Source organism: Periplaneta americana, chromosome 5, assembly GCF_040183065.1.
Source record: "Periplaneta americana isolate PAMFEO1 chromosome 5, P.americana_PAMFEO1_priV1, whole genome shotgun sequence".
Classification (NCBI taxonomy): domain Eukaryota; kingdom Metazoa; phylum Arthropoda; class Insecta; order Blattodea; family Blattidae; genus Periplaneta; species Periplaneta americana.
Window position 1 is genome coordinate 46,945,356 of NC_091121.1, and position 15,412 is coordinate 46,960,767.

Genomic DNA, 15,412 nt, shown 5'->3' on the forward strand with positions numbered 1-15,412 from the left:
TGCAATAAGTTTCGTGGAATAGTAGACTTTACTTAATTTTTGCAAATATTTAAAAACAATAATTAACATTGCAATTTAGGTGAAATTGCAGTGGTAAGTTTCCAATTTATAATTATTACTATGTTAAATGTCTCTAAAAATTATATGTTAAAAGCCTAAAGCAGTAAAATGAATGTCGTGCTTAAGCGGTAAGAAGAGGGAAATTGTTATGTGTGTTACGTTGGGAATACTGAATGTGGTATTTCACACTTACCGCGTATTGGTTCTGTGCGGAAAACAAGCAAATACGCACGATCTCGCACAAATTAAAATTTCACAATACTATACTATTGTGCAACATATAAAATATGTACATTGCGATAGTTGTTTTCTTTACAGTCCGACAAGATTTAATAAACTAGTGTGAGAAATAAAGTTTTGCCAATTTAAGGGTTAAATTCCGGTTTTCTGCATAAGGCTTCTTAAGCATCGTTCCCTTTATGCTCCGTATAATTAAAAGGAGAAGAAAGTCATAATGAATGCTACGGAATTATATTTACCAAAATATAATATTGAAACAACATAATTCAACACACATACACGGCACTCAGCTTCGCTCAGTTCCTAACTTCTTATCTAGAAATTAAATTGATATGATAATAATCTATATTAATATATCAACCATATGTTACAAGAGAGTCTTTTAAAGAAATTAGTAGCATGCATGTTAGTCATGCCTATGTTCTTGATAAACTACACATAAATGGCAGCCTTTTTCTTCTTATTCTTCAGTGATTTAGGCAGGAGTGCTCAAAGCCGACTGACACATTATGATTTGCGTTAGTCTTCTACCTAACCAGAAAATAACAAAAGTACTGATTAACTTTGTATCTTCTTTACTGTGTTAATATGAGGTATTTTAAAAACATAAAATTTACTCTGTCACATGTTAAAAGTGTTAAAATTGTTTAAAAGGTATTTACCTTCGACAGACGGCCCGTTTCGACGCTATTTGTCGTCGTCTTCAGTGTCTCTTGAACCACTGCTGATTTTGGCTCTGCGATGTGCAGTTGTCGATGGTAGGGGTGGGGGTGTGTTGCTCCTATGGTGGGGGTTGGCTGTCTGTATGCTATGACGTACTATGACGTCAAACAATGTGTGCGTATTGAACTGTAGTTACGTATTAAGTATGTATAGCACACCCACAATACATACTTAATACGCAACTACAGTTCAATACGCACACATTGTTTGACGTCATAGTACGTCATAGCATACAGACAGCCAACCCCCACCATAGGAGCAACACACCCCCACCCCTACCATCGACAACTGCACATCGCAGAGCCAAAATCAGCAGTGGTTCAAGAGACACTGAAGACGACGACAAATAGCGTCGAAACGGGCCGTCTGTCGAAGGTAAATACCTTTTTAACAATTTTAACACTTTTAACGTGTGACAGAGTAAATTTTATGTTTTTAACAAAGTGTTAACGAGAACTTTAATCAATGAGGTATTTTAACTGGCTGACTAGTCTCGAAGTGGTATTCTTCATTGTTCGAAGCTTAGTGAAGATCCTGCACTATCTTCTGGTTTCCTGCTGTGGTGGAGTGCGTTCATGATTGTGTCGAAAAGAGTGTGTGTTTTGAAATTGAGTTGAGTGTTCAGGTTGTGTCAGGGGTGTGTTTTTGTATGTCTGTAAATTTCATATTTTTCTAGAGCAGTCGTCGGTAAAACGTCAATGTAGATGACGTTATATGAAACGCAGCCCGCCTTGCAAGACTTTGGTGGTAGAAAGCAGTAGGCTGGGAGGGGGAGAGGAGAGGGCTGAACCTTGCCCGTAGAGTCTGGAAATAATTAACCGAAGTACTGTGAAATCTGGTTCTCCATCATAAGCTGCAATTTGTAATTGAAGCGGTGAGATCAATAACCATTCAAGTCCACTTCTGGCAATTTATTTTTTGCAAATTTGAAATTAAATTTTTTATATGTCCACAAGTGTTACGACTTTAAAAGTTGGTATACTACTTTGTCTTGATCTCGAAAACAACTGGAAATATTATGTGCAAAAAATAATAATTAGGTAAAGAAATAATTTTTTTTTTCTCGAAACTTGTGTAAATGGACTTGAATGGTTATTGATCTCACCGCTTCAATTGCTCAAATAAATGTTAGTCCGTCCATGGGAACATTTAAAGGTCTCATTTTTTTAAGAGAAAAAAAAAGCTCACATATGTATGTCGAGAACCGAACATTGAAATAAACCTAGCACAAAATTACCTACGGAGTAGATATTTTGAATTGTAGTCTAGTGAATTTTCGGAAAATTTTAAAATCTGAGCAATTTTCCCTTATTTAGGCTTCTTTGCAAAGGTTTAAAATTTTATAGGCTAATATCAAAAAAGTCCCGCACCGTGGCGTCGCGGTCTAAGGCATTCCGCCTAGGACTCGCATTACGGAATGCGCGCTGGTTCGATTCCTCATGGGGGAAGAAATTTTCTCATGAAATTTCGGCCAGTGTATGGGACCGGTGCCCACCCAGCATCGTGATGCACTTGGGGAGCTACGATAGGTAGCGAAATCCGGTTGCGAATACCAGCTATAACGACTGGGGGGATCATCGTGCTAACCACACGATACCTCCATTCTGGTTGGATGATCGTCCACCTCTGGTTCAGCATGTGGGCGTGAGGCCAGCAGCCGGCTGGTCGGTCTAGGCCCTTCACGAGCTGTAGAGCCACGGATTATTATTATAATATCAAAAAATGATATTCGGCAACGCTGTTTGCTTAATCAGTATTAATAATATGACAAAGTACACGTGACAATGGAATTTTGTGTAATGCCCGTTTATGGTGGTATTATGAAACCCTTTAAGTAGTTTAGAACATAACAAACATATACCGGTATATATTACTTTTCTTCCTGTGCACAACAAAAGAATTTCTCTTTCCATTCTCCAACAAATATTCTTTTCGCTGCACTCTTTACGTTTAATGATTTGGAAACAGACATGCTGATCGCCAGTTACAACTACTACTGGAACTGCCCCTGCAAAAGTATGACGTAAGCTGCCGCATGAAATGCCGACCGCTGTTCTAGAGTGTCAAGTTTCTGGTTTTTTGGCTGGATATGTAGTGTTTTCATGTCAGTGTCTATGTTGCTGTAGTTGTGATTGGAATTTGTGATGTGTTCTGCCTAGGTTGAATTGTTGTGTCGTTTGGTTATGGCTTTGATATGTTCTTTGTAACATGTTTGAAATGATCTCCCAGTCTGACCGATAGCCTATAGAAATCGTTGTTGAGACGGTGTCGGGTGGAGTTCCCAGGTAGCTCAGTTGGCAGAGCGCTGGTACGTTCAACCAGAGGTCCCGGGATCGATACCCGGCCCCGGAACAATTTTCCCCTTGAAATTATTCAAATCTGCTTTACAGGGAGCTTTACCTGAAAGACTAGATTTGCATAATATATACGTCACTGTGTACGCTAACAGAAAACCACAATTCCAAGTCACACAGAGATTGTGTGCACTCGATGTGGGTCTCTGGCGGTTCGTCAGCCCACGCGAGTTGTGTGGATATAAAGGGAGAAGTTGAGACGGTGTCCGGTGGAGTTCCCGGGTAGCTCAGTTGGCAGAGCGCTGGTACGTTCAACCAGAGGTCCCGGGATCGATACCCGGCCCCAGAACAATTTTTTCCTTGAAATTATTCAAATCTGTTTTACATGGAGCTTTACCTGAAAGACTAGATTTGCATTGCATATTAGTTTGTATACACTTATTTGCTTTATTTGTGTGTCTTGTCTGTGTGTTAATATGTTTTTGTAGTGTGTTTTGTGTTTTTAGGTAATGTTGTAGTTTAGTTTCTTGAAAAATGATGCAGTCTTGTAAATGTTCTTGTTTTCGTATGTTAGTGTGATGTATTTGTTCTGTTCTTGTGTTTGTGTTGCGTTTTCTTGTTTGCGTTTAGTTTTTTTTTTATGATGTTGTCTATTATGTTGGGGTTGTATTCATATTCCTTAAGGAAGATATGCACAATATCAAAGACATAGTACAGAAGGCCCCTTATATAACATTGCCACCTATATTATATTGACGACTGAGTGAAACCACAGTCTAGTATATACAGTCACGAAGCTTGAGTTTTGAGGGTGCTAGGAACAATTGACTGTGCCGGTACTATTTCGCATTGTCTGTAATGAGGAGATATTAGCGATCCTAGTGGTTAGCAACTATCTATGGATGTATATTTACTACGTTTTGAGCTTCGTGACTGTATATAGGCCTACTAGACTGTGGTGAGACTTCTAGCTGTATACGAATCACGTGTATGAATCTTAGTTCCCAATTTAATTGTGATTTCACTCTACTTCTTCAGCACTCCTGTTGTAAACCGGCGTGGAATCTCTTCCAGCTAGCTGTTCATGCGTTGACGGCACGTTTCATGTGGCCCATCTGTAGCGTTGATTCTATATTCTAGGCTGGTACGTAACCTCGTGTGAAATTGTATGTGCCGACGAGACCTGTCTAGTAAATAGAAAGAAAATTAATTTAGCTAGAGAGTCGGGGAGAAGCAATAGGCTACTGTTAACTAATTCTGTGACTTTAAAACAGCCTCAAATTACGGCTTCTTCACTTTCATTTGCCTATTTATTGTCAATTGCAACACGTTACATTTGGTCGTGGTTATACCACGGAATTTGACAGTACAGAATCTGAAAATGTGAAGAAATGTATATTTATGAAAGTAATCTTATAATCGAAATGTAAAAAGAAGAAAAGAAGAAACATTCGAAGGAAGGAAAAAGAAACATAGCAATGCAAGCAGAGGAAGGTAGAAGGATTGTAAGGAAAGGAAAGGCAGAGGCGGGAGGATAGAGAGGTGGCAGAAAGGTAGACAGAAGACAGAAAGTTAGAGCGAGGGCAGAAAGTTAAAGAGATGGCAGAAAGATACATGGAGCGGAAAGGTAGAGATAGAAAAGGAAGAAAGGGAGGGGACAGAAAGGTAGAGAGGGGGCAGAAAGGTAGACAGGCAGTAGGAAGGTAGAGAGGGAGCAGAAGGGTAGAGAGGGGGCATAAAGGTAGAGAGGGGGTAGAAATGTAGAGAGGGAGCAGAAAGGTAGAGAGGGGGCAGGAAAATAGATAAGGGACAGAAAGGTAGAGAGGGGACAGAAAGGTAGAGATAGAACAGAAAGGTAGAGAAGGGGCAGAAAGGTAGAGAGGGGATAGAAAGATAGAGATAGAACAGAAAGGTAGAGAGGGAGCAGAAAGGTATATAGGGGGCAGGAAGGTAGAGAGGGGGTAGAAAGGTAGAGACGGAGCAGAAAATCAGATAAGGGGCAGAAAGGTAGAGATAGAACAGAAAGGTAGAAAGGGAGCAGAAAGGTAGAGAGGGGGCAGAAAGGTAGAGAGGGGGTAGAAAGGTAGAGAGGGAGCAGAAAGGTAGAGAGAGGATAGAAAGGTAGAGATAGAACAGAAAGGTAGAGAGGGAGCAGAAAGGTAGAGATAGAACAGAAAGGTAGAGTGGGGCAGAAAGGTAGAGAGGGGACAGAAAGGTGAAGATAGAACAGAAAAGTAGAGAGGGGACAGAAAGATAGAGAGAGGGCAGAAAGGTAGAGACAGAGAGATAAGAAGCTTGAAAGAAAGGAATAAAGTCAGAAAAGGAGAAAGATTAGAAATAGTGCCGGTAGTTTAATTTAATCTTGTCAAATAATAAATTCTTCTGTGAAAGAAGCTAGATACTCGTAGTTAGGATGGAAAGAAAGGACTAAAAACAAAGTTTAACATGAGAGAGAAATAGTCTGTGAGGAAACAAAATTATGAAGGAGCTATTGCCTAGTGTTTTCCTTCCTCTTAAATAAACGAGGTCCCCTTACTTACCTGTTGTCTGAAGAAGGGGAAATACTTCTTGAAGTATGCGTGCTGTGTCCTGAAGCTTCCAAAAATTTTAAATCAGCGTTTTCCTCTGCCATCATTGGTGTCGTGAAGACAGGATCTGCAAGAAGAATATTTAGCACATCTGAGGTGAAAATCATTCATTTCGGCGAGTTAATTCGCAAAATTATTAATGTCAATTAAATATAAAGACTATTTCTTCTTTTTTTGGAGACTTTATAGCCTATGTTTATATGACACTTTTTGCTCAGAATGTCTTCGGAAATAAGCTTCGCAAGGGACGGTAAATCCTCGTGAATCACCCTGCATATATGTACTCAAAATATAAAACGGCGCTTTTAATACATGCATCATAAATATTCTTATTTCATTTGTGCTCTTATTCGTAGATTGGACCAATTCCGTAAACTGTTTGATCTTACAAAATGAAACTGATTTTAATTAATTATTAAAATTAATGCTGCACATAGATTTCTTACGTCACTGGGTCTGTTCACCAGTCATTGTTGCTAATAAGACGTTTTAGTAATTCACTGAATAACCATTAAGTTATTTAAAATAAATAACAACTTCACTGTGTTAATATTTAATTTGTGGTGTTATTTTATCTGATTTACTACTTTCGATGTCGTTTATGTCATCCTCTGAAATCTAGTGAGTTCCTGCGCTATCTTCTGGCTTCCTGTTGTCAGGTGATGATTGTACAGGGACATCATTTTATTTTTACTTCAACTTTTATTGTACCTGAGTTTTTGAATCTACTTCACTCCCACCCCTTCTCCACGCAGAACCAAGGCCGCAGTACTGAGTTAGTGATTATAGTACGTTCCAGAAATATGTTCGCGTTCTCCAGTGACGATAACTACCAATATTGAATCATATTTTCGCACAGGTACTGTCGTCCGTTTGCCTACGTCGCATCCCGATTTCCGCCACCTGCTTCTGCTCGCTCCACTGTAAAGACTAGTGGCTGGGCTATCTTAGCTCTTTTCTGAAAACATTAATTTCTGTTAGGAATTAATTGGACGTCTACGTAATATTATCCAACTGTTTAAAATAACTTCAATAAAAGGGCATCATTAAGTAATTAGCTATCATGCGGTCCCCCCCCCCTTTTCTATGATCCTGCGACATAACCACTTGGACGGACAGTAGATAGCATGTCTGAGTAATTTTATCTGTGCGGGCGGGCAGAAGTGAAGACCGAATTTACAGTACGTAAAGTACTCTTTTATAGAGTAGGTACAGAATTATTTCAACATGAGTTACTAAGTATGAAGGACGAAACTGGTAAATGGAATTAGATGCAATAGTCTACAGTGCGATAATAGGCACAAAAGAACTGAAGCCTGTATCAAAATGAACTGCCACCATTTTCAAAAATGTGTTTAAATATCCATATTATGATTATTTTTCATTTTAACTTCATTCTCTATATCGTACGCTAATGTGCTGTAGACAGTATAATATACACTGCATAATGAATACGTTCGCATGGATAACTCAGTTCGTGAGTAAAAACACGTATTGTTAATACTGTACTGTATTTTGATTAAACAAAACCTAATGAAAATTATAACACTCAAAATCGCGATATTTCCTACTTTACGTAAATGGATGAACTACTTTTCTTCCCTCCTGTACCTAGTAAAGTGAGTTGTTTGTATTTTACGCCAGTATCATCGAACTCCAGTCGTGGAAGGAGGTAGCAAACGGTGTTTCCGGGTCTCAATCATTAATGAAAAGGTATAGCAGGTTAATATTTAAAATGTTAGTAAAAATAAAATGATTCCCTGTATAAGGCATAACTTTCCGATCCTGCTACCCTCTTAGTAAACTTGATAGCAGAGAGTCTATGGGGAAGGGTGTACAAAGACTTTACGGGTGTAACAGCTGTACTCCGAGGAAAAATTTGATAATTACCTCTAACACAATTAATTTATTAATTACTTCCCTTACCTTCCACTTCTTCTTTTTTGTTTTTCCCCCTCCTCCATAATTTCAAGCACCAATATATGATCACTATGATAATCGCCACTGCTATCGGCATTCCAAGGAGTACAGCAATCCTCAGCCTGTAAAAAGAAGCAGTATGAAGTTGCTCATAATTGAGACCGTTAGAACCACAGTGATATGCAAATGCATAAGGGCTATTCCATAATATGAAATCGATCAGTAAAAAACCTCGCATTTTTTATACTCTAATTTTTTCCCTATTTATACAAGGTGCTGAGGAGAGTGCATTTTCAAAAATATGCTATCGAAAGTCAAACGGTTTTCGTATTACTGCAGAACATTGAACGGGAGCTCATTTTGAAGCTGACATTTGGTAGGTTATGTTAAGAAGTAATCCTTATTTTTATTGTACACAGACAGATAATCTGATTTTACTCACTTTTAGGCTTTTTGCCAATTTGTAAAAATGTAAAAAAATATTGAGAAAAAATCTTGCATTATTAAGAGGGATTCGGCATTGTTTGCTTAGTGGTATGGCAATAAGTTTCGATGGTATTAAATAGATTATTTTCACACGCCTGGACTTGAACGGCGCAGTACCGCAAGACAGGCCGAGAGCTGAAGATAAGCGAGCGTTGGGCGTCATTTTACTCCTGTGTTTATGAAAACCTGTGATAAAGCTAGCCCAGCTATGCGCTACTGGACGAAACATCACGTGTTTGTCTCCTGGCCTTGCTTGTCTCGGCTAGCTCCTGTCTCACAGTCAGCTGGTTACTTCACGCGCGTACTATTTATTTTCTTTATTTGATATTTTCAATACTTTCTTATCAACATACCATCAGTAAAAAATATGTGTTTATTTGTATTTTCAATGCGAAATCTAACTATATATTTTTAAAATATTTTTTCCTAGGTAAAGGCGTCTTAATGAGGAAAAATCTAAATTTCTCCATTTCCATAAAAAGACAATCTGTTTATATGTCAATATAAACTTTAATTTCTCAGCATCAAAATAAACCATGATTTTGATCATTGGGTGAAAGGGTTTCGGAGCTACAACAGTTTAAAGTTGCTAATTTTATGAAAATACGATAAATTTAAATATTTTTAATTTAAACACTATGAAGTTCTGGAGCCTCAAACTTTGCACAAAGCAATGTATCACAGTTCTTTACGTACAAAAAAGTTTCATTGTATTTAGAAATTGTAAGGTCAATTTTCTCTATATTTCGGTCGATTTGAGATGGAATAGCTCATAAGTTTGTTTTTAGTGGTGATATGGAATTAACTGTTGTAATAATTAAATTAATGATAGCAACACTAGGATATACTCGCTTGGACTGGAAAAGAAATGAGGATATCATGCAAGAACTTCAATTACAACCAGTCTGACAGTTTATAAACAAGTACCAGTTGCAGTGGAAAAACCATGTCCAACGAATGAATCGTAATAGACTTCCAAAAGACATGCTTGAATACTGTCCCCAGTGGAAGAGATCTTTGGACAGTCCAAAAAAAAGGTGGACCGAGAATTACTCACTGAGACCGTAACAGGAATTGGGCCTTATACTTGTTTGGATGATGGTGATGAATAATTTATTTATGGGGATCGAGAAATAGTCGATTACAATTTTTTGAGTTAAGGCTTTGTTGATCATCCAACTGAATCATTCGGGCTCTTGTTGAGAAGTGTAAAAAAAATTAAAAAAGAAGAAAGAATTCATGAAGAAATATTAGTCAGAGAAGTACCGTCAGTAGTATCTTCAACGAATTCAATGACAAATATAGAATAAAATGGAACGGGTACTTTCTACAAACTTTAATGAAACTATTTTTTTGTAATTAATTATTTTAATTCAAACTACCAATGATCATTATTTTTAATTGTTAACTTTAGAGGTAAATGATTGCAATTACAGGAATTAAGCGTACTTTATTTCAATTCTTACTCACACAGGACAGTGAGAGAGAGTATTAAAAAAATTGGGGGCATGACCTAATCATCTGTCCCGAGTTTGAACTGCAGGAAATATGATCACCGTACTTAGAGTAGAATAGAATTAAAACAAGGCTATTTTTTATTTATTTGAGGGACAATATATTGCAATATTTATGATTCTCGAGTGTTTGCAAGCGTGAACCTAGGTACCACATGAGCCACCTGCGAAGCTCAGACGGCAGACGCGTTTACCTGTTGATCCAAAGCTACGCCCGGGAGTGGGTTCGTATCCCGCTTGAGCTGATTACCTGGGTGATTTTTTTCCGACGTTTTCCTCAAATGTAAGGCGAATGTCAGGTAATCTATGAGGAATTCTCGGCTTCAACTCGCCAAACACCACCTCGCTATCACAAATTCCATCGATGCTAATATTCTAGTAGTTGATACAGCGAACTAAGAGAAAAGAAACTTACCATATGGACTTCTCGCTGGTGTCGCTGGTCATGCTGCTCCTGGGTGTATGTTACACTCTCGGCACGCAGAATACATTATGCGACACTTGGCGCCAATTGAGGTGTGGCCAGTGTTCCGTGACCTGCGGTCCCCAGGGACGTCTCCTGGTCTCTTGTCGTGCAAACTGAAGGGTGCGGACTCGCCGGACATTCCTTCTGTCCTCGTTGTCCCGATTCCCACCAAAGGGTTCGAAGTTCGTTTCTCAGTGGAAGTGATATAAGTATGCAAATTGAAGGGAGCAATAGAATCCATTAAAGTAAACAAAAATTCTATTATGAGTTTTGCAGTTAAGTGCACAGTTAATTAGAAAAGTAGGCCGAAATACTGATTAGTTTGGCAACAGCGCATTGCTTGCTCACCTACGACTACTGTTCTCCAACCAGGAGATCAACCGTGAAAGGAATGTGCTTACTTTTGCGTCATCTATTGGAGCGCAGTAGATACTGTTCTCCAACCACGAAAAAGTCTCAGGGGAATGAGACGCAGCGGGGTGATGCTGTGAATGAATGTTGATGTCATAAGATCACACACGTGGGTAGACGCATCTCCATTGGCTATCTCTCAAAGCACAAACGATAAAATTGTTACACACATATTTATACTACCCTAGTTACAAAATTAGATCACGATTAATTTCCTGGTCTTTTAATCCCTCCATACAGGAAATAACATATGCAGGAGAGTGCATGTTTCTTAAACTGACGTTATAACGGTAATATTATCTATCTACTTCGCTCCAATAGATGACGCAATAGTAAGCACATTCTTTTCACAGTTAATCTCCTGGTTGGAGAACAGTAGATAATATTACCGTTCTAACGTCAGTTTAAAAAGCATGCGCTCTCCTGCATATGTTATATCCTGTATGGAGGGATTAAAGGACCAGGACATTAATCGTGATCTAATTTTGTAACTAGGATACCGTAGAAGAGGGTAAAGTCGATCAAAATTTTGAAATTTTTTATGATATTGAGGTTACGCAATGGAGCGAAGTTCCTCAGAAAATAGCATTTGATCGTCATATCCTTCACTTATAAAGGCACATTACAAGAATTGAATTGCAATCTATAAAAAACTGTTTTTTTTATTTGACATGTGATCGAAGTTACCTGCTTAAATAGGGTAAAGTCGATCACCATTGAATTTTTAGTTTAAGATCAATTTTAAAATATTGCGGGGTAAAGTCGATCACTGTTTATGTTTTTAAAAAACAAATTAAGTGTATTACATATATTTTATTTGTTATAAGGGGTGTAAAAACAATAATAATCTACAATATAAGCCTATAGCATTATATTTATTTATCTATTTATGTCCATAACAGGGCAAAGCCCCAATTACAACAGACAGTACAGATAAAAAAAAACATATTGCATACAACACGAAAAAAGAGATAAAACAGATAAAAGTGTAATTACAAATTAAAAATGGAAAAGGGAAGGAAAAAAAATAGATACCACCTAAATAAAAAAGACAGATACAGATATAAATGAAAAACACCAAATAAAAACAAATCAAAAAGAGCCAAGTAGGCTACAAACATCACAGCCAAAAATGCAAAATGTAGGCGTATCTATAATTGGCAAATTGCAGAGCAAATACAACACCATGTTAATAAATTCAATATACTGCACTACACAGCAGGCCCAATAGGCTCAATTCATTTATTCAAAAAACTCACCAACACAGAACATGTGTTTCAAGTAATGTTTTACATAACTTTTTCTTGTACATATTGTACGATAACGAAAAATCTAAATCCTGTTTATATATATATATATATATATATATATATATATATATATATATATATAGTGCTTCTTTTGTTACTGTGGTCATACTATTTCATACAATTAGGCCTATAGGTCTCCACTGTACAAAACTGACTATGACTGCCAACTTATAAAACATAAAAACACATTTTAATACTTCACATACCAACAAAAAAGATTTAAGAATTCAAAATTTACATTGAAATACCACCCTTCAATTATAATCTAAAATGCAATTCAACATTGCTTAGGTTTATATCAGATGTTATTTGAAATCTTCCCCTCCTCATGTCACTAAGAAACTACGTTGTTCCCATAATCAGGTACAGAGGGGTGTACAAAATATGTTCCTTTGGCAGTGCTTCTCTTACGCAAGAAATTCGCCATAATTTCGTCTTCCTCTTTCCCCACTAGCTATACTATGACACTTTTCTGTTTATAAGTGTTAGTTGGAGGTATTTCGGTGAACAATTTATTCCTCCTGCTGGTCCTATCTGCTTCGAGTAGGTCGATGGCATGATCGACTTAACCCTACAAAGGTACAAGTTTTCTTAAAATAATCAGTTTCAATACTAACATTTACGAACTGCAAAACTATTATTTCAGAATACAATCTCAATGAAAAGTAGGCCTACTTACGTATACTTCCTGTCTCCTTTCATTGCTGATGATAATTTAGAGTTTGTGAGACTTTGTTTTCATTTAAGAGAAAAAGTTAAAAATAACAATTTTCACTTCGACGGTAATTACACTGTGTTGCCATTGTTGGCATTCGCAGGCTTTTTGTTGTCCCTCTCGCTTACATTTGCAATGTCAGGCAATGAAGTCAGCATAACAAAATTTTAACGAGTAACTGAGAAAATATGTAATTTTCAATAAAATTCGCAAATGATCGATTATACACCCACTGATTAACTTTACCAACTTCTACGGTAGTATAATTAATATATGTGTATCAATTTTATCGTTTGTGCTTTGAGAGATAGCCAATGGAGATGCGTGTACCCACGTGTGTGATCTTATGACATCAACATTCATTCACAGCATCACCCCGCTGCGTCTCATTCCCCTGAGACTTTTTCGTGGTTGGAGAACAGTACACGCGAACTCAGATCTGAATAGCAGCATTCCGCCCCTTAGATCTGAACTTTGTGTCTGGGTTCAATGCCACTGACCTATTCTCCATACGCAACTACACTGTTGCGGGTTGCTTGGTGACCGCAGGTAACCAAACGCAGAACTCTAGTTATAGTACGTCCGCTCAAATGAGAGCCACTTGCACCTACCTTGAGCGGGAGGCTTCAGGTGTTTTAGTCTTGAAGCACGCGGCTGGTTGTTGTTACGCCAGCGCTGTTGACAGATCTAAGTCAGTGCTCCGAGAACAAGTTCATATAACTTAGTATTTGGATTCAGACGAGCACGCAAGTATAATACGGTTAGCTCAGAACGAGGCAGAGGACAGTCAATGTATATTGTGGCTTTTGCGTTCCATATAATATAAATAAAAATAAAATAGCTTCAACGTCAAACTTCTCAATGCAATGAGTAATAAAACACAAGCTACCCAATACGAGTTTCAGTATTAAAGAAATACTTTAATGGAACTATTACATTCAATGGGGTTTAAATATAAAATTCATGGATCTCAACCAGCAGCAGTGGAATCATTACGAATACGGATGTGGCGTTCTTCATATTTACATAATATAGAGTATTATCGACAACTGGGTTATGAAGAGGTATACATGGTATGATACCCATGACGGAGTAAAGTGTCTTTGGTCAGATGGGTCAAGTTATTGTGATGGCAATTTTTTCTTCAGGTAAAGGACACGAATAGTAATCTTACATGCGAGGGGAAGAAAAGGTTTCATTCCAGGAGTATTATTCGTTACCCATCAAAGTATGTGTGATGTCCCGGCTGATTACCGTGGGAATATGAATTCTAAAATCTTTGAAGAATGGTTTGAGGAATGTTTGCTAAAACGACTGGAAGAACCGTCTGTCATCATTATGGATAATGCCCCATACCATTCCCGTATTGTGAATCCTGTACCTACCACTAGATCAACAATAGATGTCATTAATACGTGAAAATAACATCCCTTTGCCCTCGCCAGTCCCAACAACAAAGTTACATCTGCTACAAGAGATAAAACGTAGCCATTACAAAAAAAGGTGTATGTAATTGACGAACTATCATCAAAATACGGCCATGTTGTACTACGACTGCCCCCCTATCATTGCCATAGAATTCGTTTAGTCGGAAGAAGACGAACAGAAATGTCCGGCCAGAAAATGCATTGGGAAATAAAACTGTTCAAGAAGTACGTGATTTAATAGCAAATTAACAATAAAAAGCATTGAGTAAAGTATATCGACCATGTAAAGACAAAAGAAAGTGATTATAGTTCCTTAGAAGCTAGCTTGGAATCTTGTGTAATTGATTTAAATAGCGACTGAACAGACTTTGAATAGGAGGTGTTCGTGTTTTATTTCTGTATTTACAAGACGCACACGAAGGTTCACTACAGTCTTCTGAAGGGAGAGATGGCAACGCAGCGTTGTTTACATGGAACCTGCTCGGAGTCGCGTGCCTACTTGCTCCCTGCGGTAAGTGTGTCCAATCGCACGTTCCAAGTGGCTCTCATTTGAACGGACGTACTATATGACCAGCCAAGCTATCTAAACACAACATGACTTCCAAATTTCTCCACCAACGCATTTATTTGTAAATAAAACTATATAATTAAAATTTTTCTAAATCCCAAATAAAGAAAAAGTATTTATCTTCAATTCTCTAAACCTAGTTGGATTCGATGTATTTTTTTAATAACTATTTACTCGTCGTCAGTCTCCTTGTAGTCAGGTCATGGCCGTACTGGACTATATCCTTGTTGTGTATGAACTAATGTAAAGTGAACGCGAACTATGAGACATTATACTTCCCACCAGTGACGTCGCCAGGATCAGGGCAAGGGGGGTGCGGATGGGGTGCGAGATTTAAAAATGGGGTGCGAGCTGTAAAAATGTGGCACAAAAAAATCCAAAATGTTCTCTCATGCACTTGCGCGCATACTATACATCTGTTTATTAATATTACTATGTATTATTATTATTATTATTATTATTATTATTATTATTATTACTATTATTATTGGTCAGCATATCCATAACGATACACTAAGGGACGTAGTTTTTTCACATCCAAGAAATTGTTTGTTTCTGTTCTTCAAAATAACTTACTGTATGCCTAGTATTTTTTTATAAATTGCCCTTTGGGGTGCGGAAAGGGGTGCTCCGATTTTTTATGGGGAGCTTGCGCACCCTTTCGCACCCCCCTAGCGACGTCCCTGCTTC

The 15,412-nt window shown here is 37.8% G+C and overlaps 1 protein-coding gene across 1 annotated transcript; it reads right to left on the reverse strand.

Annotated features, from left to right (window-relative positions):
- Positions 1–512: 512 nt before the first annotated feature.
- Positions 513–10,322, reverse strand: LOC138699587 (uncharacterized). The gene is made up of 4 exons (XM_069825592.1): positions 10,241–10,322; positions 7,832–7,947; positions 5,858–5,972; positions 513–4,504 (listed from the first exon to the last, which is right to left on the reverse strand). Exons 1-4 carry the CDS (start codon positions 10,270–10,272, stop codon positions 4,447–4,449), a joined length of 321 nt encoding a protein of 106 aa, XP_069681693.1. The 5' UTR covers positions 10,273–10,322; the 3' UTR covers positions 513–4,446.
- Between the last annotated feature and the right edge of the window lie 5,090 nt (positions 10,323–15,412).

Bases quoted from the DNA above. Each gene is read 5' to 3' on its own strand.
- LOC138699587 (XM_069825592.1), bottom strand. From the start codon at position 10,272: ATGACCAGCGACACCAGCGAGAAGTCCATATG. The intron at 5,973-7,831 runs GTAAGGGAAGTA...TTCTTCTTGCAG, and splicing joins CAAAAAAGAAGAAGTGGAAG to ATCCTGTCTTCACGACACCA. The intron at 4,505-5,857 runs GTAAGTAAGGGG...TCTATTTACTAG, and splicing joins TCCCCTTCTTCAGACAACAG to ACAGGTCTCGTCGGCACATA.